This window comes from Lycium barbarum, chromosome 6 (genome assembly GCF_019175385.1).
Source record: "Lycium barbarum isolate Lr01 chromosome 6, ASM1917538v2, whole genome shotgun sequence".
Taxonomy (NCBI): Eukaryota; Viridiplantae; Streptophyta; class Magnoliopsida; order Solanales; family Solanaceae; genus Lycium; species Lycium barbarum.
Window position 1 is genome coordinate 111,819,845 of NC_083342.1, and position 23,006 is coordinate 111,842,850.

At 33.6% G+C, this 23,006-nt stretch overlaps 3 protein-coding genes across 3 annotated transcripts; all 3 read right to left on the reverse strand.

Annotated features, from left to right (window-relative positions):
* Positions 1–283: 283 nt before the first annotated feature.
* Positions 284–3,570, reverse strand: LOC132645518 (reticulon-like protein B1). The gene is made up of 5 exons (XM_060362535.1): positions 3,226–3,570; positions 1,774–1,954; positions 1,545–1,686; positions 870–939; positions 284–766 (listed from the first exon to the last, which is right to left on the reverse strand). Exons 1-5 carry the CDS (start codon positions 3,464–3,466, stop codon positions 597–599), a joined length of 804 nt encoding a protein of 267 aa, XP_060218518.1. The 5' UTR covers positions 3,467–3,570; the 3' UTR covers positions 284–596.
* A 5,016-nt stretch (positions 3,571–8,586) lies between these two features.
* On the reverse strand, positions 8,587–10,326 carry LOC132645519 (probable methyltransferase At1g29790). The gene has a single exon (XM_060362536.1). The coding sequence runs from the start codon at positions 10,147–10,149 to the stop codon at positions 8,758–8,760; it is 1,392 nt and encodes a 463-aa protein (XP_060218519.1). The 5' UTR covers positions 10,150–10,326; the 3' UTR covers positions 8,587–8,757.
* A 2,393-nt stretch (positions 10,327–12,719) lies between these two features.
* Positions 12,720–13,677, reverse strand: LOC132645520 (RING-H2 finger protein ATL67-like). Its single transcript, XM_060362537.1, has one exon. The coding sequence runs from the start codon at positions 13,552–13,554 to the stop codon at positions 12,928–12,930; it is 627 nt and encodes a 208-aa protein (XP_060218520.1). The 5' UTR covers positions 13,555–13,677; the 3' UTR covers positions 12,720–12,927.
* Between the last annotated feature and the right edge of the window lie 9,329 nt (positions 13,678–23,006).

Here is a 23,006-nt window from a genome sequence, read left to right on the forward strand (position 1 = left end):
AATTTATAAACTGCGTTGCTCCAATTGGTATCACTTTTTTGATTTTTTAATTATCTCGACCAACAAGTTGAGAACAATTGAAGAGCCTACGTTTTTTTTAGCTTAAACCGATTGTCTGATACGCCTTGGATATGCATTTTCTTCCTGTATAGACTAATATCGCAATGTCTTATGTAAGCAGACTAGAAACAATCATTTCCACTTGAAGAAATCGCATCACCTGGGAAATAAAACTAAGGTGGCCAACCCAAAGCCAGGAATGATATCACAAATTGGACTCAACTAACTGAACAGTAGCTATGATTCATCCCAAACGTTTATAAAAGCCAAGGCAGTGCAAACAGGTGTGGAAGAACAAAATGCAAATTCAGTTTAACTCATATACTGACACGTTGGAAACTGCAGCCAAATACCACTCGTACAGACCTAACAGACTAATCCTTCCAACTGTTTCTACATCTATCAGCAGTTGTGAAGACCCCAAATATAAGTAAAAGATGGCATCAGCGCCATGTAAAATACAAGAAAAGCACTATTACATTCTGAAAAGGTACAGCAACCCAAATCTCCCTAGCAGGAACGCAGCACCATCACATCTATTCTCTCTTCTTATCTTTGAATGGTCCTCTTGGAATTTTACTCAAAACCTTTTCATCAAACACAGCATATTGCTTCTTGATCTCGTGCATTGCTTTCTCGGCTAGTGGATCCACTTTATCTTCATATTTCTCATAAAGAACAGGAACAGTGTGGAGGAGCACAAATGCTGGCAAATTGGAAGGAAGATCGTCAAAATGAGAACCAGTACTAGGTGAAAGAACAAATAGAAAATAAAAGAGGTACAACGTTTGATGGAACTTCAAACTTACATATGTAGAACAGCGTCAAAAAGTTGCACCAGCTACCAACAATGGAGAGGACCCATAAACCAGCAACGACCTGGTAACATGGGCAAGTTTTGGTAAGTAAACAAAGGTGAAAAAACCCCAAAGAGATTTCAGGTGTTTATCATATTGCTCATATAAGATTAGAAAAGAAATTTTTGTGTCAAAGAAAATGGAAACAAGCACCTTTGATAACTAAGTTCACAACAGATCTATATCAATAATCCTTTGGACTGTGGAATTTGGGAAAACCACAAACATGGCAAAGAGCAATTTAGCCTTCAATTAACAGACTACAAATCTCGAAATTAGACGTGCTCTCGCACTCCACGTCCTACGATGTTATGTAATGTCTTTAGAAACTACAACAAAACCTAAATACTGTCTAACAAGTCAGGATCAATAAGGAGAGCGGGGAGTTTGAATCCAATGCAGGCCTGCCACAGATAGGGGGAAGTAGACATACATGCATCTATCAACTAGAACAGAAACTACCAACAACGGATACAAGGTGAATTCAAAGGTGGATGAACACCCAAAAAGAACAGTCTCTATAGGTGTGAATGCAGGAAGGCTCAGTGTAACAGTAACGGACACCAATTACAGGAAGCATTCCAATAAACTTCATCCAGGGAAGATACTGGAACTGGGTATACTTACAGCAAGAAACTTCTTCAGCTCTCTCCCTGACGCAATTTCTCGCAGTAGAGCAAGAGCACGATTAACTTCGATCCTCAGGGCAGAAGCCACCTGAAGGATGGGTTCCTCTGGGATGTGGACTTCTGGGATATGAGGAGATTTTCTGTCACAATGATAGAGAACCACATCCTCAGCACGGTGATCAAATAATATGAAGAATAAATTAAAACTGTGATTTGGATCAGCTTACTTATTGATAAAGGTGGTTGCATTTGACCACAAGAATAAGACTGCAAGAGTGATGATCAAGATGTGGCAGATTAAAGTGAGCAGGTGGTACTCAAGCAATTCGAAAAGAACCCAGATAGCAGTCACTCCTCCAAGTACAGTAGCAGATATCTTCTTGTTCCTCCACAAGAATACATCAGCAGCTGCAACAATAAGATACATATTCAATCAATCACAATTTAGTTGGCATCACCAATCAGTTATGTGTTCAAATAAGTATTTCCAGGGTCAAACTCTCCACGTAATAAGAAATTAAAATCATTACTTCAAGGAAAAACCTTTATACATAATCCAGTCTCTTATATGCTTCACTTAAATAGCACATAGCAACTAGCATTTTATATGCAATAATTTTTACAGCTGACCTCACAGATAAAAAAGATCAGAATTTTAAATATTGAAGAACCTTAATATACATGAAAAGCATCCACCATCATGCTCCACTTAGATCAGACAAAGAACTCATGGTTGCTCAGTAGCTCTAAACAAACCCACATGTACGAGCACGAGTGTTTTTTTCTTTGTGCTCCTTTTCAAATGACATGTTTTTTGCATCTGAAGACTCCTAAAGATAACTCCCCAAAACTCTAAACTGTAATTAGCTCCTTAACCACCAATCATTTTAACCCAAATTCAAATCATTCAACAAATAAAAAAAACAAAACATGGATATTAGGCAGCTCGCATGCTCTTTTTCAAACACCTACACCAGCATTATAACAAGTTCAACGGGTCTGAATATTCCTTCAGATACGTCAAGAACCCTAAACCGTAATCAAGAGATTCAAGACCTCAACCACCAATCACTTTCATTTCAAAAAAAAAACTCAATCATTAACCTACAACAGGAGAAATTTGAACTCTTGTTTGCTCAATTGACTTAAACAAGCACCTGAACGAGAATGACAATTCATTTGGATCTGAAAATTCTTTAAACCCTAAACCCCATCAATTCCTCAACCACCAGTCACTTGAACTAAAAATCCAATATTTTCAGTAGGCAGATATATGAAATTTTAACTTTTTGCTCCAACCAAAGAGCATGAAAACAACTATATGGACTTGGATATTCTTCAAGATCCGCCCTATTAAAATTCCGCAACCCCCAATCACTTCCATCCAAGCAAAAATTCAATCTTCACAGTGGAAAAAAGCACATAAGCAATAGAAAATTTAAACTCTTGATCACTCAGTTGCTGTTAAAAAACACGTCTATGGACCTGAATATTCTATAAGATCCTTCAAAAAACCTATAAATAAATAATAAAAACAGTCAAAGCTTAGAGAAACAGAGAATAAAAAACAGAATATTCTTTAAGATCCTTGAAAACCCTTTTATCATTTCTCAACCACAAAACCCAAATTCTTTAGTCTATTAAGTAAATAATAAACACATAAAAGAATAGAACCGTACGTTTGCCACCACCAAACACCTTGTGAACCGGTTTTTCTCTTCCAAATAACCTCCATACTTTGTTCTTCAACGACGACGTTTCCGGTTCAGCCGTTACTTCAGGTTTAACTGCCGGTTTTTTTGTCTCGTTATCTGAATCCGATGATGATGACGACGATGAATCGTCACCGTGAATTTTGTCGGTGATCTTCTCAATGAACGACTCTCCTTTAGGATCCGAATTATCAACGTGTTCTGCCATTTTCCTGATTCGGAGCTCCGATTCGTTTATTACTAATATGAAAAGACTCTGAGCAAGTGAAAAGAAATGAATTTTATTGTATTGAAGAGAAAGTTGTGGAAATAATTTTGATATTTATGTTTTTGAAACGGTGAAGTTACCGAGGTATGTCCTAGCCTCAGGTTCGGTACTCCCGAACCTAAATTTAGTTAATTTGAAATATCCCCTCCCGTCTTTTTCGTCCAGATATATAGAAGAAAATAAATAAGATGCTTTGATAAAAATGTAATTATTAGACCTAAAATTCAATCTCAGAAATATTATTAGTTGGAACTTGGAAGACAAGTTCTTTTAGTGCTAATAATTATTTTATATGCTTTTAATTATTTTCAGTATAACTGGTTAATCTTAAATAGTAATCCGTCTCGATCAACAATTTTTTGATTTAAGAGTCTATCAAATACTTTTGTGGGTAATTTGAACTGAAGTATAAGCCAAATTAATCATGATATATAAATTGATATTATTTTATATAATATTGGTTTGCAAAATTCTACATCATTAGTTAATTTTTATATAACTTTATATGAGGTTTAGTGTCGATAAGAAAACATAATTTACCTATTTTAATTCGACAAACGGTAAATAGTTAATTTGAGATAAATTCAAATTTTTTAAATTAACTAATTCATTACATGTGATTTTGATATAGTTTACGCCATTTCCTTACTATTAATATAAAAAGTCAACTAATTCATCAACCAAAATTCATTACATGTAATTTGAAACTCCCTTACTAATAATATAATAAATTACTTAATATATTAAAATAATAAATCCGGGATGGAAAGTTTTGAATTTTGAAAATGTTCTGAAAAGTTTTAATAGATGTGAATAGGGGTGTCAAATGGGCGGGTTGGGCTAAAATTGACCCAATCAAAATGGGCTGAAGTAGTAAATGGGTTGGGTTAATATTGACCAAAAAGTTACTTGGCCTAAAATGGATTGGGCTGAAATGGGCTAAAAATGAGCTGGGTCATGACCTGCCCAACTTGATCCAGTTTTTTTGAAGGGTCTATTTTCTAGAAAAATATTTTTCTTGAAAATTATTTTCGTGGATTTTTCGTGAAAAATATTTTTGAGGAAAACATTTTTCGTGGTAAAATTTTCAAGAAAAATATTTTTCATGAAAAATATTTCCCTTCATATTAAACATATTTTTGTGAAAAATATTTCCCTTCATATTAAACATACCACAAACTTATAAGATACATGATACAAGAAAAGTGTATATATAAAAAAACTAAAGTAAATCTCAAGCAATAAATCCAAATTTAAGTAAATCTTAAAAATGGGCTAAAATTAGGCTAATTTAGAGATCACTTTAAAATAAGCTATGTTGAATTGGGCTAAAATTAGCTTGATATAAAAATATCTTGAGCAATTCATAAAATTTTAGGCGATTTAGGCGAACCGTCACCTTTTGAGTCAAATTTGACGCGCTACGTGTGAGACACAAGTATGAGTAGTTGTGTGAGGCTATCTATCTTTTTGACAAATGGATCTGTAGACCCACAAAAAGTCAAGGTTCTTTTCCTGCCAGTCTCTCTCTCCATTGTGCACCCTCAAGCATGAAGCTGCTGCTTCATCTCTCCTACCCCCTCCCTCTCTCAATTCTACTATTTGTTTACTAAATTTAGATTTTATTTTAATTTTCTCTCCTTTTCGCTTCACCATCTTTCTTCACTTTCTCTTGCTGAAGAAAATTCAATTGGTATGTTAATTTTAGAGTTAATACTTCAAAATTTCTCTAAATTATCAATGTTTTATTAGTTTAATATTTACATTTACATTTACATTATGTGGTGTTGTTACCTCTCTGAATTATAACTATTTTTTTTACCTAAGACCCCTTTGCAGTGTCAAGTAGCAATGAAAGTGACCTCACACTTTTTATAGTGTGTGAGAGCTGGAAATATGTAAAAAAAAAAATAGAATTTATGTGGCATTATTATTTTCCTCTTTCTTAATTCATTTTCTTTCTTTTTCAAAATCTACATGTTTTTCTAATAACAGTAAACTAATTGAAATCAATAACCTTAAAATAATAATAACATACAATAAAATAATCAAAAAAATTTAGTTAAAAATCATGATTGAATTTTATCATAATAGTAAACTCAGTTTTTAAAAATAATATTAATACTAAAAGATAAGTATCAGAAATTGGCATTAAAGCGTAAAAAATATTTTTCTCATTTATTCCTGGTTTATCTAAATTTCTTGATTTATTTTTCTTCTTGTTCTTCAAAAATTTTCAGTTGAAAACTCATATTTCTGAAAAACAGCGGACCTAACTGCAAATTAGAATAAAATGTACTCAATAATAATAAACCTAACCAAAAAGTTTGAATAATAAAACATACATAAAATAAATGTTGTGCGCGCTACGGATTACGTCTTTTTAATTGAGTCTACCAGTTTTTTTTTTTTGTTACAAAAATGAATGTAAAATGTCATATAGATGCTCTTTATGAAAACAATATGCACCCCATAGTTTAAGTGCTAAATTAAAACGTGGGTCGTTTGGAGGGATTTTGAGGTATTAATTCTTAATTTCAAGCACCGTTTAAATGTAGGAAAGATATTTTTTCTTTTAATTGTTTTTCCTAAGAGATGCATTATGGGGGTATGTCGATTTGGTGGCACCGTGCGACTTTTCTGACACCCATAATAAAACTTAGCATAAACTAATCTCCACAATATACAAAAAGAAAGTTATTATGTAAATAATTGGAGCAAACATTTCAAAATGATTTGCTACAACGAGATAATATGAGAGGTACACGGAAAAAAACAGTGGACTTTTAAAAGAAAGGATGAACAGGAGAAAGGGCGATGTGAGTTGTGCCTAATTAAGAAATGAGAAGGTGGGTCCCACAAGTTCCCAAGTGTTAAGCAAGGTATATCGTCACACAAGTATGACATACTCCCTTTCGGTTTCAAAAAGATTTTTTTTTTTAATCTATTCTAAAATAATTGTTCTTTTATATATTTATAAATAATTTAATTTTATGAGATGATTTACAGTCATATAAATATCTAAAGCTTATTTTGGATCATATATTTTTAAAAAATTCCTTTAATTTTTAAATTTTATGCCAAATTAAAAAAGAATAATCTTGTTGAGACAGATGGAGTACATTTTTTTCAAATGTTGTGATCTTTGATCTTAAAAGTTGACGGTGATGATTGAGATGAGGCTTAAGTTTGAGGGCATTTATCAGAATGGGGTGGCGTGGGGGTCACCGACTAGTGAAGAGTTGGGGGACACGTGTCGGCCAAAAGGACGATTGCCGACGGCAACTTTTGATGACTTGGCGGTGGAGATTGGACTTTAATACAGCTGTGTGGGCTCCACGTTACCTGGATATTTAGATTGAGAAAGTAAACACCACGCTGTTCTTTTTTTAATTTGTTGTATTTACAAACTGTAACATAAGTAAAGGAAAACATGAGAGAAGAACAGCAAATAAAAGTAGAAGTATAAAGAAAAAGAACAAAGAAGAACAGCACAAAAGCCCCAAATGGTTCCTAAAAGTAAAATGACCAGAATCTTCCCTGCGATATAAAACTTTTTAATTGTTTCGTGCTAGTGTTACTGTATTTATATTGAAGTCCGATTAAATTTAAATTTACATTTGAAAATCCTACGAGATAAGGCTTGAATTCGAGATCTCTAATTAAAGATAAAAAACTACTTACTACCTCACCACGACCTTTGTTTATTAAATTAAACTTATTTTTCTCTAAACGATGCAAGGTTTAAATCTGTCTAAGAAGTTTTGTTTTTCCTACAATCCCTTCCCAGGAGAAAAAAATTATACAGAAGAAAACCAATTTACCTTTTTTTGTAAGACTAGAATCAAACTCAATTGAAAAGCATGGAAATGTGAATTTGATAAATAAAAGTAAATTCAATTTATGTCTATATTGTTTTCAATCAAGAAGTCTGCACTTTTTGTGGAAGCAAAAATGTCAAGTACTTCAGCTTTTAAGTAAATTTTTTGTCTGATTTTATTCTAAGATTCCTCCATAAACAATGTTAATGTTAGATTGCAATATATTATTATTGGCTTTGGCAACTAGTTGATGATTTCTTTTGAGCCTTGTACTTTTACTGAATGATCACAATCTTTTATGTAAGGCTCAACCATGTGGTTTCTGAACTTCACGCAGAAGATTGTGAGCATCAAATAAAATGCTTGAGTTAGTACATTATTAAGAAATTATATAACTTGGGAAGTGTTTGAAAAAATTATTTCGATAAAAAGCTAATCATAGTATTAGTATCAAACAACCTAAAATCGAAACGGACGAGTGAGGTTGCCCAAAACTATTATGAAGCCCTTTGTAATGCCCTTGTATAACTAATAATTAAATGATTATACATCTCTAAGATGGTCTCACAGATGTAATTAAATTTTAGAGTTAACAGTAGGAGTTTAGGATGAATATTATAAGTACGGACGAGAGCACAATACAATATAATTTGGTTCTAATACCATATGAAATAATTTAAGAATTCAGTTCTATTACTATCTTTGGAATTTTGGTCTATCTTTGCCCTCCTTTTTTACTAGTACTTCTCAGTTCCTTTACTCATTAGGCCCATCGAAATAATGTTTTGATCAGGCCCACTACGTATGGAGAAACTACAATTATTGGTCCAGATTAAAGCTTCTGAATGGGCCTTAATCTCTTTCAAAATCTTCTTTTAAGCCACGGACAAAATTTGCTGCTAGCTGCTGCTGAGTTCTTACTAATGAAACTTCGTGTGCTTTTAATTTCGAAATGTAAACTAACTCGGAGTTACTGCATTTAAATAGAGAGAATCAGCTAATGTGTTGTCACCTAACTTTGAACCTTGCTTTCTCACAGTTTTCACACACTTTGTTGACGTTAGGCCACGCCATTGAGCCTCTTTCAAACTTACTGCTTTAATTGTATAATATTCAAGTTTCTTCTTCATGCAATTGCAGATGATATTTCATAATTTGTAAATCAAATACATCAAGTATTGTCTACGTTGACCGAAGTAAATTATTGTCAATATTACAGCTAAAAACTCATCAAGACAAAGAAATCTCGGTTAGATTAGTACAATTATTGGTAACATTGTACTGGCAATTGTACAATAAACTCACATTGTATCCTATTTAGTGTTGGATCAAAATGTATAAGACCGAAGAACAAGATCGGTACCAACATTATTGTATGAAATAAGTATAATTCATGAAAATATAACAAATTCATCGGAAAGGCCTAGGTGGTTTTTCTAGGACTGCAGAGAAGAACACTTCACTATCATCTTTATCCAGCTTAGGAACAATAAGCCACTGGAGTTGCTTATACCTGAGAATCTTGAATGCCTCTAAATAATCATTCAGCTCTTCCTTCAAACAGAAAAAGCTATCGATCCATAAAAGTCCACCAGGCCTCAAGACTCTATCGAAATCATACAACACAAAATCCAGCAGCACAAAATCAATCCATCCATCAAGAAACCTCGTCGTGTGGATCAAATCTAGAGTGTTATCGAAGAAAGGCAGTCTCTGATTTATCGTCAAGTAAAGCGGAATTAGCCCTCGAAGAGCAATCATCTCGTTGAATGGTGCACCGAGATTTATAGTTGCAGAAACTATAGTCACATTTTGTTCCCTCATTCGAGCAGCAAAAGTGCCCGTGCCAACGCTGAAATCCAGGCCAATTCTGATCTCTCCGGGCTTAAAATTAAGTATTTCTGTTATCAATATATCAGCTGTCATTTTCGAATTTGAGTCTTGATAGGAATGAACAATCCATCTGGGAGATTCATGATGTGTAAGATTGAAGCAATCTGCGCATTTGAAGAAACCTTTCGCAGTCGAATTTCTAGCCAGGCAAGTAAAATTTTTGCATCTGTATTGACTCCATCTAACATTTTTGTCATCAGGTAACTTCCAAAGGGATTCATTTATAGGGTATGGCTTATTGTACAATTGAGGGGCTCTAGTAAAACATCTTCTTCTTGGTAATGGATCACATCCATGAACCATAAGTTTTTGTGCTAATCTCCAATCATCATTACACATTTCACCAACGTCATAATCCATGTACTCTTCAAGCTCCGATTTCATGGAAAAACAAGCATGGCCTATGCTAGTGAATGTACCATTAGCTCCCATAAAGTTCTGTTTTTTCAACCTATTTGGTTTAATCCTCACATATTTTCGGATTTCTTCGGTCAAGAAATATTCAGAAGGCCCATTGACCTGTTCTGTTTGTCTTGATAAGGAATGTAGTACTGCTCCAGGCTCACTGTTTTGCGCTAGTGATATGTGGACCGACTCAACTAGATTTAAAATATCTGCAAGAAACATAGCCTGTTTTCCGAAAACTTTTTCATTTGGTAGTTGTCGTAAAATGTCAATTTCATGTTGGATTTTCTGGATTACAGTATCAAGAGTTAAATCCACATGGTGATTGATGGTACATGACTTGTTACAGTTGCAGAAGGAATTTGAAGCTAGAAAAGATCTGAAAGAATAAATTTTGGAAAAAGTAGCCATACATATAAGAAGAGCAAGAATACAGAATATGAAGATTAACCTGTGTATCCCTCTCCATGCTCCCAACTTCTTTATGAAATTTGATTTACGCATCTCTCTTAGTATGAGCGCGATAAATTCTTGTGTGAAAGATTTGGAATATCTTGAATAAATTATACCTAATGTAGCAGCTACTCCTCTACATCAAGAGAGTAATGGTTGGAGCAATTTCGAGAACACTTGTATCAGTTTCTTGACTAATCATATGGATTTGAGTTGGATATTATGACGATTAATTAATTATAAAGGTCTTGAGATCAGAGTCCACATGTTGCATTAACTTATGATATACCCTTCAGTTTCTTGTGAATAGTATTTTTCCTTGTCAGTCCCCCATTCTCAGCGAAAACTTTACTAATATCAAGTTACATTATAAAAATGTTACTCTCTCTATTCCATAATAAGTGACTCTTTTAGCTCATGCACTCCCTTTAAGAAATTGTTTACTCCTAGAAAATTATGAGTATTTTTACTAATTTATCCCTAATTAATGCTTCGAAAAAGAAAAGTTACTTAATGATTCTTGATATAAATAAGGGTAAGTTTGGAAAAATAGGATTAATTTCTTCTTGAAGTCCTAAAACGTCACTTATTTTAAAACAAATAAAAAGACTAAAAGGTCATTTAATATGGAATGGAGGGAGTAACCTCTATTCAGGGGTATCGGGGATGTTTAAGTCCATGGATGCATACACTGCACCCACCACTCCTTTGTAACAATGAGCATGAACTTATCAGTGTACGTTATATGCATACATATTATAGGAGGGCCAAGGGGGCAGAAAGCTAAGAAAGAGAAAGCAGCATGACTGTGCAATGAATCAGCGGCTAGCACGCTAAAGTAAGATCAACCAATGTTTGAATGGCGGAGTCTTTCTGTCTTAATAAGTGAATTTTGATTCATACAATCGTTCTTTGCTGCATTGGTCTTTTCACTTCCCACTCTCCACCATAACAAAATGTTTCCACTATATTTCAAGAGTAGTCAAGGAAGTACGACGGGTCCGACTGGGAATAAATTGACTAAGAAGCAGGACACACAACAGTGAATTTATTTATCAACAAGATCTGTTCGACGCAGGCCGAGATGAATGGGTTTGGTCTAACCTCTCAAGTGAAAAAAAGTTGTAATTTTGTGAGTAGAAAAAAAAATTCAATGTTCAAACTTGGAAAACTAATCTTCGAATACCAAAAAATCATTTCCAATGTATAACCAAACAATGTTTTAAAAATATTTTTTGATAAAAGAAAAATATTTCTATATCTAAAAAGGCCTAGAGTCATGGTAGCTTGTTTGTTCTAAACGTCATGTTGGTGAAAGTGGGACTTTTCTTCCAGTTAAGTAGAGGGTAGAACTGAAGTTTGTACCAAATACGAGGCTGAGAATGCCATATTAGATTTCTTAAACTAGCATGAATAAGACAAGCGAATAGTGAAAAGTATTAAGTAAAGTGGAGCTGGAAGCATCATCTCAGAGTGATGGACTATATAAATAAGTAGTAGACAAAATGAAGTATGAAAGTCAATAAGGCCATAATTTTATATTGGAGAATAATAGAAGAGGGACTTGGAAGTAAAGATACTAGTACTAGACAAAAGCTACACCAATCCCAAAAGTAAATCTTGAAAGTCTTTAAAGAAATGAGAGGAGAAGAAGAAGAAGCAGCAGCAGGAGGCGGAGGTTTTTCTTTCTTTATTTCTTTTAGTAGCTCTAGAGGTATTGGAAAAATAAAAGGCTGAGCGCATCTTCATATCGTTCTATGTGCATGGAAATTTTGCATTCACAAAGACCAACCAAAACTAAAAAAAAAAAAAAAAGCAAAGCACCAAAAGTTCACTGAAAGACCATTTCAAGTCCCACCTCTTACCATCTTTATGACGGGAGATAACCTTTAATCCCCCTTTTTATTTAACTTTTATTACAATAAGTTTGCAAGGCTTTGAGTTCATAAATGAACTTCACATGTGTGCTTTGGCTCATTGATGACGAAAAAGACTTATTCCAAAATGATGCTAACGCAGACTAATAATGAGCCCGTTTGGATTGGCTTATAAGTTACTTATAAGCTGTTTTCAGCTTTTTTGAGTGTTTGGCTGGCCAACTTAAAGTCATTTTGTGCTTAAAATAAATTCAAAAAAATAATTGGGTCCATTTGACTCAACTTATCTAAAGCAGCTTATAAGCTGAAAACAGCTTATAAGCCAAAAAAAATAAGTTAGACTACCCCAACTTATTTTTTTTAACTTATAAGCTGCAAACAGCTTATAGGCATAAGCCCATCCAAACAGGCTCAATATATCAAAGAGGTCTGCAAAAATGTAATAAGCTGCTACTCTAGCTCGTTTCCCAGCCAAATTAAAGAGAGAAGCGGCTAGTTATAGAGAAAAAAATTAAAGCAGGAACTTGCAAAAATGAAGGGGTAATTTAAATTCACGTTATGTTAGGATTAGAAAATAATTTGGCTCTGGTTTAGTTTAGTTTTGTTTTTACTCTCTGTTTTGCCAATAATACTTGTGTCCGGTTAACGTTTTTTTGTAGAAAAAATAATTTTGCAAAAGAGACTTCTGAATTTCACCTTTCCCGTATAAAATTAAATATTGAAATTGATACTGCGCCACTGAAATTACTCGTACTGTTTTGCTTGATACTATCAATCATCCATTCTGTGTAATCAACAAAAAATAATGAGAAAAATCACAACGCCAAAATCACTCCGACCACCACGAAATGATTTAACCCTAACAGTAAAAAGGGCAAAAATGAAAAATTTAAACTCCAAAAGGTAACTAAATTGACCTAACTAAAACTTTACACCTCCAAATTACCAAAAATCATAGCCTTCGCCGTCCATCAGAGTACTGAGAAAGAGGGACGACTTCCGATAACGGCGTAGATAACGGCGTTGGTAACGGCGAATTCCGACAAACAGGACACGAAGCATTCAATTTCAGCCACGCGTCTAAACACATAACATGAAAATAATGCTTACAATCCGGCATCATCCTCAACATCTCTCCATCCTTGTAATCACACAAACATATCGGACAAACAACATCGTTCCCATTTCCATTTCTTTTCGAGTAAACCAACTTCGGGTACGAGTTTATCACGACTTGATCAAGTCCCAACGTTGAATTTTGTGATGCCAGGTCATCGTTTTCATCGTCTTCTGCTACGAATATGATACGAGGAAGGTAAATTCCGTTTTCGGTGTTGTTAGGGTTTTGTGAATTCGCTTGACGGCGACGGCGGCGGCGGCGAGCGGCGGCGGAGCGGCAGCAGATGTAAGAAGCAAGGAGGATAGTTGAGAGAAGAACAACGAAGCCGAGAGCTATGGCAATTGCGTAGCCAAGGCCTATGGTGCTGATATTTTGAGAAAGGGTGGGTGGGGTGGTGGTTAGAGGTGGTGGTGGTGGTTGTTGGGGGTGGTGGACGGAGGAGGGAATGGTGGTGGACATTGGGAAGGGAGTATGAGAAAGTCCATGAGAATGGAAGGGGGTTTAGGGGGTTGAGGGGTGGGTGGGTGGATTAACTGCCTGGTGCAGCTATGGCATTTAATAGTGTAGTGTGGGAAGTAGAGAAGGGTCATTTAATGGACAACATGGGGGTTGATGATGACTTATTGCACTTTGCTTTCTTGCTTACTTGGTTTGGAGCTTGTTTGGACGGGTTTAAAATAAGCAGTTAATAAGCTATTTTAAATTGGGATAACATAATTTATTTATTTTGTTGTTTTTTTAAGTTAAGTCAAACGGATTAATTTATTTTTTTAAATTTATTTTAAGAACAAAATAGCTTATAAGTTGACTGTCAAACACTAAAAAAAGCTAAAAATGGCTTATAAGCTAAGCCAAAAGGGCTCTTAGTCTTGGGCTTGACCATGAGTCGTTTGGACTTTGGAGTTTAATTTCTGCTTGGCCTTGTCATGAATCTTGGTTCTACTGTTAATCTTTTTTTTTTACTATTATTTTCTTATAATCATTCATTTTTAAAACTTCATTTGTTTGCATTTAACAGTTACGAATGACTGCTCAGACCTTAGGCCATTAAGAGTAAAGCGAGGAGCAAAGCTATCATTATTCGAAGGGAGCCGATCAAGACACTCCTTCATAGTTACGTAGTCTTTGATGTCCTCGGCATTTATTTATTTATATTTTCTATCACTTTTGTGAAAATTTTGGTTCCAACCATTGGGTAATGCACTTTCCACCCAAGGGATTTTTATTTTCAACGCCCAACATAAAACTCTAACAAAAAATGAAGAAATTTCAATCATCCCGTTGCACCTTTAAAGGTGTTAACCCCTTTGTATTGATGGTAAAAATATACACTTTTTAACACTTAATTGCGGGTAAGTAATTTGTATTTTTACTTTGATTTATTGATTCTTAATTAATTGTTTGGGGTAAACACACGTATGTAATTAATTATTTACCATATATGGATTCAATGGTCGAAGTGTCAAACATATATTATAATCTTGGCTCTACGCTTCCTGCAATTTGATTGGATCCAACACAATTATATGTACAATTTGATCGGATCTAATAAATTACTATCTACCTACCTTTCCAAATCTGATTTAATAAATCGGTGTATATACAATTGATTTTCATACCATCAACGACCATTTTTCTAATTTGTCGATCCAAATTTATTCGAACAATTACCTATTAAGACTTCAAAAAATAAATACACAGTGTAAATAACATTGTATAAAATAAAAAATCTAAATTACTAACTCTTATTTATTGTACTTGAGTTTGCTTATGTGTTGCTTGATTAATTATCTTTTGCAATGTCAGTAGCATTAAACTTTGGGGAAAAAAAATGGTTAGTTCAACTGTTTAATTATTGAGAAGTTTCCCAAAGAAAATCTGATATTGGGAATTATATCACAATATGCTTCCTGGATCGAAAATTAGCATTATTTAATGTTATTTCTTCTTCTTCTTCTTCTTCTTCTAGGGGAGGGAAGTTTTCACTTTTTCATAATGAGAAATATAAAAAGATCCTAACATATAATCAAGCGGGATGGAAAAAATGCAATCTTTACTGTTATTAGAGAGGCATTCGATGGATCAACATATGATCATACACATTAGTAGTGGCAAGGTGATGGAATCATGTAGTGACAGTTTTAAGAAAGAAATTTTCATAAATTCCAAGACGTACAACATCAAGAAGTCTACCCCAAAATTACTCAGCATGCATTATTACCATCTTACTTCTCATTTTCAACATCATTGATTTACCTCATGTTACATAGTTGGGAACTTAGCAATGAGAGTCTTCCGCTGATAATTAAATACCAATATTCATATAATATATGAGTTGCTTAACTTGAATATTACCGAAACTAAACATCATGCAAAAACGGTGCCGTTAAAGTGAATGCACTTTATATAAAGTAAGCTTTAAACCCGGCTCCTTTAGCTTATTGTTCATGTCGTATGTGAGGATCTCTTTTGCACTTCCAAAATAAGTTTTTTCACTCTTTTCTTCACGAAAAAGAAAGAATTTAAATAAAATACATATTATCAAATACTAGGATCTTTTCGGCAGTTATAATGTTAGTAGCTCAACATGATTAATCATCATATTTAGTCAATTTAATTATTTGAAGAGACTTAGTCAAAAATAAAAAATAAAAAATAAAATGATTTAGGATATATCTTAACTAATCATTGACTAAATGGTAGAAGTTTATATTTTAAAAAATGGGCGTAATATAGTAAATCATTGAATTTTAATCCCTAAGTAAAATTCTCAAATTGCTAAATGAAAATATAAAATAATAAATTTTAAAAAAGGTGAAGAAACAATAACCAGAGAATTGCAAAGAAGAATAAAATAAGCAACAAAATGGAAAACTAAATATCAAAGCTAAGAGGAGCAATGAAAAAATTAAGAGGAGAAGCGATTAAGCGAAGAAGCAATCCACAAATGAAACTCCTGAGTGAGTCTCCATATTCTGTTCCTTTCCTCTTATTTTCCCCTTTAATTTCTCAATTGTTGTTAAAATTTATCTTATTTTGGTTATGTCCACCTCTTTTTATATTTACTAAGTTGACAATTCAAATATCCTACATGTCAAGTTTATAATCACAAGATTCAAAGGATATAAGTTTATAATCACAAGATTCAAAGGATAATTTATTATATTATACACATTTTTAATTTAGAACCACAAGATTCAAAAGTCTATTTTTATTGTCTAGTCAAACTTAGACACTTAAATTGAGGCAGAGGGAGTATATGCCAAATAAAGGAAATGAAAGGACAATTGAGACACTACAGACACGTGGGTACCTAAAAAGTAAACACACAAGAGGTAGAATTAATGTTAAACTTGTGAAATGCACACATGTTAGTCCCTGCTTAGAGTTCAATTTCACGTGCTTTCTATAATAGTGTAATAAAATGAAGATAAAAGTGGAATACACGTGTATAAGTGGCAAACCAAGTAGTAGTACTTGTTAAATGAAGTGGACCCACAACTAGAAAAAAGGGAAAGAAATTAAGTACAATTGAAATAAGTTCAAATTTAGTGTACAACTCGGACAACTTTTGATACAATTTGCTGTTGTGGTGTTCGTCCCTCTTGGACACTTATATATATTAGAAATATCATAAATCTTTTATAATTTCATCCATCATTTTTTTTTTTTTTTGGATCACAAACGATCGAGATAGGCAAGAGAAGTTGATTAGTGTCTTTTTTGTCGAATATGAAAGTTAAACATTAGATACAACTATACCGCTTAGCTGTGCGCTCCAGTAGGACCTAATCTAAACTCAAACAATTATGAATTGCCTAACCTTATTGTAATTTGTAAGTAGTACAGCATTGAGATGCACATGATGGGAATTAAAATAGATTGCTATTTTTGTTTTCCTTTTGACCTTAAATATTAAGCAGAATCTGGTCAAACTAAGTAAATTTTCCAACCAACCGAGATACTATTGTCCAACAACCCCACCTCCATATTCCTCGTGAGATTGCAGAATAGAAGGAGGTGAAGCTTCTAATTGGAACATAAAAAGTTTCAACTTGTCCTATGCTGAAAGAACAGCTTCATATAAAAGACAAAAGATGATTAGAAATCTCAAATCTCTCTTTGTATCTTATTTTTGTCAAACACAAAGCTCTTTCAAACATTTTCCTGTCCAAGGCAATTCATTGCAAAATATCTACTAATTTTTTATTAGGGAATTTTATACTGTATGCCAATTATGGTAAAATATTTACCCGTTTTAGCCCATCTTTTTTTAATATGTAGACATTGTATACACCTTATATAAAAATGTATAATAATGTATAAGACTAGTATATAATATTATACAACAATATATAATTTTATACATCTACTGTAGACAATGTATAAACCTTGTATAAAAGTGTATAATAATGTATAAGACTAGTAAAAAACTGAAGAGGAAAAAAATGGCTATGGCAGGTAAGGTGTATAAAATTGTATATTGTTGTATAAAGGTGAATATTCAAGTTGGGTCATGAAATGTTGGGCTGTAGGTTTGTAATTTAAAATATGGGCTATGAATATATAATTTTGACCATAAATTGTTTATAAGTGAAATTTTCCCTTTTTATTAAGGAAAATTTACAGCCCATAACTACCTCTAAGACTTATTTATTAGTAATAGCTACATTTTTTTAAAATTATTTTTGGTAGCTTAATTATTTATGAAATTATCATCTATAACTTGTTTTTGTAACTGCAGTGTATTTTCCTAAAAGTAAGGTACCTCTTCCCACTTATCCACAATCTCTTTTTTTTTTCAAATATTTTTCTCTCACATCTTCAATTCACAATCGTATTTTACTCCCATTATTCTTCACCATAATTAGCACAATTTCTTCTTCTTCCTTATCAGTTACCCAGTCTCTACAGGTAACTAATTTTCGTTATGTTATCTATTGTATTTCTCTTCAATTGTTCAGAAATTTCATCGTCTTTACCTTCACTTTTCATTCATTTTTTTTTTATTTTTTATTTTCAGCCATTGTTAGAGTATCTTCAACAAGCTCTAACTCTCCATTTTAATGGCGGATATTGATACTCCAAGCAAAAATACACCAGTGGCAACAAGAAAAGTAGTGGAGGATCTCCAGCCAATGGTCGAAGCTCAACCATAACAATTTATTTGCTAAATCTCCATGGATAGGCCGAAATAAGAGGAAAATCCTTCTTATGTTTGTTAATCATGTGGTATTGTCTATCTTATGAGTGATGAAGAATAGTATTGATTATAGCAATATGATATTGGAGCATCATCTAGGAGCAAGAGAATAGGTTGTTGTTGTAGAAACACCATTGATGAGAGTTGTGGAGCTTCATGCCCACCAAGTGTTTGATAAAATGTTTCAGTATATTTCTGTGTATCAACAAACAGTATATCTAATTTTTCAGTATATTTCAGTGTATTATTTCGCTGTATTTAAATGTATTTATATTTTTTTTTTGGTGTAGAACCTATTTTTGCTCCACTTTGTTTTCACGATTTTTGTATTTCGCTGTATTTCAATGTAATTCTGCATTTTGTATTTCTAATTTATGAAATAGTTTATGATATATTTCATTGTATTCCATTGTATATACGCATACTACAACTTTATATTTCTTAAACAATCAACCATATTTCATTGTATTTCAGCGTATATTTTTCTATATTTGGAAGTTTTCAGATCTTTAGTGGTTTTTGAATTCAAAAAGTTTTGATTGTGATAAAAGTTGAGAGAGATTCGTGAGCTGTTATAGAATGCGAGAAATATGGTTGATTTAATTTAACTTACCATTTAAAAAGAAAAAGAAGAATCTGTTCCAAAAATATAGCCTATTTTAACTCATCCCGATTTTGTATTTCCGTGTATTTCACTGTATTTCAAAAAATCTATTCCATAAATAGCTCCTGATTTCACTGGAGCGTGTTTACTGTTGACACCCAATTTTGTCCCGCCTCTCTTCCCAAAATACCCATTTATGCTCCTAACATTTTGTGGAAAAATAAAAAATATATATATTGTATTTACTATGATTATTAGCCTTTTATCAAAATCGGGGCTTCATTATTATATTTCAGTTACTTATTATTATTATTATTATTAATATTATTATTATTATTATCATTATTATTATTATTATTATTATTATTATTATTATTATTATTCACAATTTTTATCATTTCAGTATTTTACCAGCTTACGCACACGCATCGCATTTATCTTTGCATAATTAAATAATAGTATTTTATTTTACTGTGAATTTTTAAAAAATATTATTGCACGACTATTATAACATCATATAATTTTATTACCCGAGTTCTAATAATTACACATTTTGGTATTATGTGATATTATGTCATTCTCAGTACATCGTTAATCAAAATGAGTCTCTTATTTAAATATTGGAAGACAAACTGTTCCTTACACGCAGTCCGTATTTCGACTTACCGAATCCCAAATTAAAGTCCGATTAACTCCTAATATCTTTTGGACTAGCCCATATCTTTTATCTCAATTTTTAAACCCAGTCTATGTTTTTAATTTTAGCCCATTCTCAATACTCAGTCCAAAAATGGACCCAGTCCAAAAAATACCGGGTCCGACCCGCATCAGCTCCAACATAAGGGAAACCCTAGGTTTCCCTTTATTCTTTTTCTCCTCCGCGCCTCCCTTCCCCCTTTCCCTTCTCTTCTTTCTCTTTCCGCTTTCTCGCCTCTCCTTCATCATCTTCATCCCCACCACGCCGCCGCTCCTCTCTTGTCGTCATCCCCACCACGCCGTTCCCTTTCCCTACCCCCGCTCCTTTCTTTCCCTTTCATCATCATCATCGCCGACGACCCCCACACCGCTACCCCACCACGCTCCTCTTCCTTTTTCCCCCGCTCCTCTCCCCCTGTTTTTTCTTCAACACAAAAGAACCCCCCAAATCCCCATAAATAGTAGGGTTAGAATCGCAGAAAGGGGGGATCACAGTTCCTGAACCCCAAAACCCCCCTATTTTGTAGTTTTTTTTTGTTGTTGTTGTTTGGAGCGGCAAAAATCCCCTAAAAGGAGGAGGTTTGAGAATCCCCCAAAAAATTGCCTTGCAAAAACGAGATTTGGAAATCCAGGATCCCTTACTTAAATCAGATCAAAAACTCGAAATAAAAAAGAAAAAAAAAAAAACAAGATCTTGAACCCCAAAATTCCCTAAAATATATTAATCCTCAATAGTTGCAATATTTCTAGATATCGAGTCAAAAATTAAACCATTTTTTCTGTTGTTTTTGCCTTTGGTATTTGTTTAGTTCGAGTGTATACGAATTCGGGTTCGTGGTGTTTTTTTTTTTGAGGTAGATCGAAGAATCCGAAGCCTCACTTCGCTGCACCTGAAGAAGGTAATTTCCCTTTTTTTTTTCTTTTATTTTATGCTTAATCTATGCTTTTCTTAATCTTTGTTAGGTTTTAAATATGCTGATTAGTTGGATTAGCCTGATAAGCCCGCCTGTATGTTGATGTTAATCCGGACCTAATTAGTTTTTGTGTGATATTTGAAGCATCGAGTTTAGCTCTGCTTGTGTAATTACATGTATTATGTGTGATAGATTGGTTTCAGTAAATTCAAATGCATGAGTTAATCGTGCTAGATTGGTTTAAGTTGCATATCGTTGTATAAACCTGGACAATTAGTTAGTAGGATATTTTGAGCTTGTTTGAATGTTTGTTGTTAGGTCAGGCATGACTAATGGTTAAGTCTGTGATGGATTTCTGTTTGCTTCTGATTATAACACAAGATTGTTTAATGTAATTTAGTAATGACATAGTAATATGGAGGGCTGAAATTGTAACAGAGAGAAAGCATATCCAGTTCGTACTATGATAAGAATGATAGTTTGTGGATAAGATGAATAAATCTGGCTTAAAATTAGCATAAGGTAAAATTGATGTGCTGTTTGGAGTTATTAACATACATCAGTTTCAGTTCTTGGGCTGGTTTATATGGTCTTGAGGAGGTTAGATGTTGTTTTAGATTTAAACAATCTAAAGAAGTATTTTGAAACATACTCAAAAGTAGCTTTCGAACTTCTTACTTCTACAGCAACCAGCTGTGGTTCCTGACTGCTGTAGACAGCAGTGTCGTGCCCCAGTAACACTCTGCAAACTAAGCTATAATCTAAACTGCACTGGTCCTGCAGTTGCACATCATTTAGTAACCAACCTCCTGATCATCCTGGCCACCTTGAGTTATTCATGTCATCAGGAGCTTCTCTATGCTGCTCCTCTGTTTGACATTAATAGTAGTTCCCCTAAGATTTCTTTGATGAAAATATCTTCTTTACTATATGATAATGTCTCTTTAGTAATAGAATCTGGTTCTGAACCAAGTTGATGGAACTGTTGTGTATTCATATATATATATATATATAACGAGCTCAGGTGTCTTCTCTCTTAGCCCATTTAAATCTGGATGTGGAGCCTTTATAGGCATAATGTTGTATGCTAGGAGAAGTCAGGCTTGGTTTAATGTGTAAAAGGTTTAGTTCAACTATGATTGAGCTTAAGTGCTTGACTTAGTTGGTTTTATTTGTTGTCTGAATACGCCCTTTGGCAGAAGCCTTAAAATCTCTTTTGGGAACTAATGGAGGAACAATTTCTTTTAAGCATGTGGAAAGCTGCAGAAAAAGGGCATTTCTATGCTTGATTGAATTTCATATTTTAAAAGCTAACTCCTCTTTTGAAGTCTTATATTTGAGGAAGGGTGTTCACTTTGGATGATTAGTTAAAGACATGACTTAGTTAAAAAATCAAATTTTGATGAGATTAGAGTAAATGAGATTGATATGGTCTGCCCAAAGCAATATGTGTGTGTGGATAAGCATGTATGTCTTTTTTTTTTTTTTTTTTTAATCTGTTTGGCTACACTTATGCCCCCAAATACTCATGTTGACTTATCTTCGCGTATTCCCTATCTGATTTTCTGTTTGTAGTATGATATGCCTCGAAGTATACGTAGTATATGAACCTTAGTATACACCCAAGTATATACCAAGGTCGCATATCAGTGTATACCTTTCAGGTATACCAGGTATACTCTGAATATTTTGCCCTCTAGCTCAATATGAAAACATAACTTCATTTAGCATTTTTTTCTTTTTTCATGCTTGTCCTCTCCCTATTCCTATCTGATTTCCTTTCTGGGGTTTGTGATATAGAAATGATAGTCTAGAGTCACTAGTTCCCATTTCAGAGCAACATAAATGCTGATGGTTGAGCTTGGAACTGAAAATGCCCATATCTGGTATAGAATGTTGATATTGAACCAATGTAGACTAATTCTGGAAAAGGATTTTAACCCTGAACCACGTATTGAACTATTTTTTCTACCTATATGACTATAAATTACTTTATGTTAAGAAGTAATGGTTCAGCACCTGTTAGAATTCTGCGTTTATGCTGAAACTCATCTGTTCTCTTTCACCTTGGCTGCTGTTTTCTTTGTCATTCCACGATATATTAAATCTTGTGTTCAAATAGTGCATTACGTTGACTGAATTTAGAATTGCTGAACGTAGAAATGAATCATGAGCTGATTGGCAGGGGTGATATTTGATGTAGTCATTAGTGTTTGTTTTGATAATATGAAAAATGTGGACTAGAATGTGTCGGAATATTATAAATACCCCTCCTGAATTCAGTGGGTGTTTCGTATACCACAAATCCGTCATGTTTGGGTTCAATATGCGCTGTGTGTTACTAGTGCATATCTTTTACACTCTGCCTGTGCCATATATGTAAAATGCTCTATTTAAATTCTCCAAATGGTTGAGTATGGTGAATATACTTGATCTACATTATGTGTATCTCGTGGAATGGCATTTGTGTTGGCAGATTCCACGTACAGTGCAG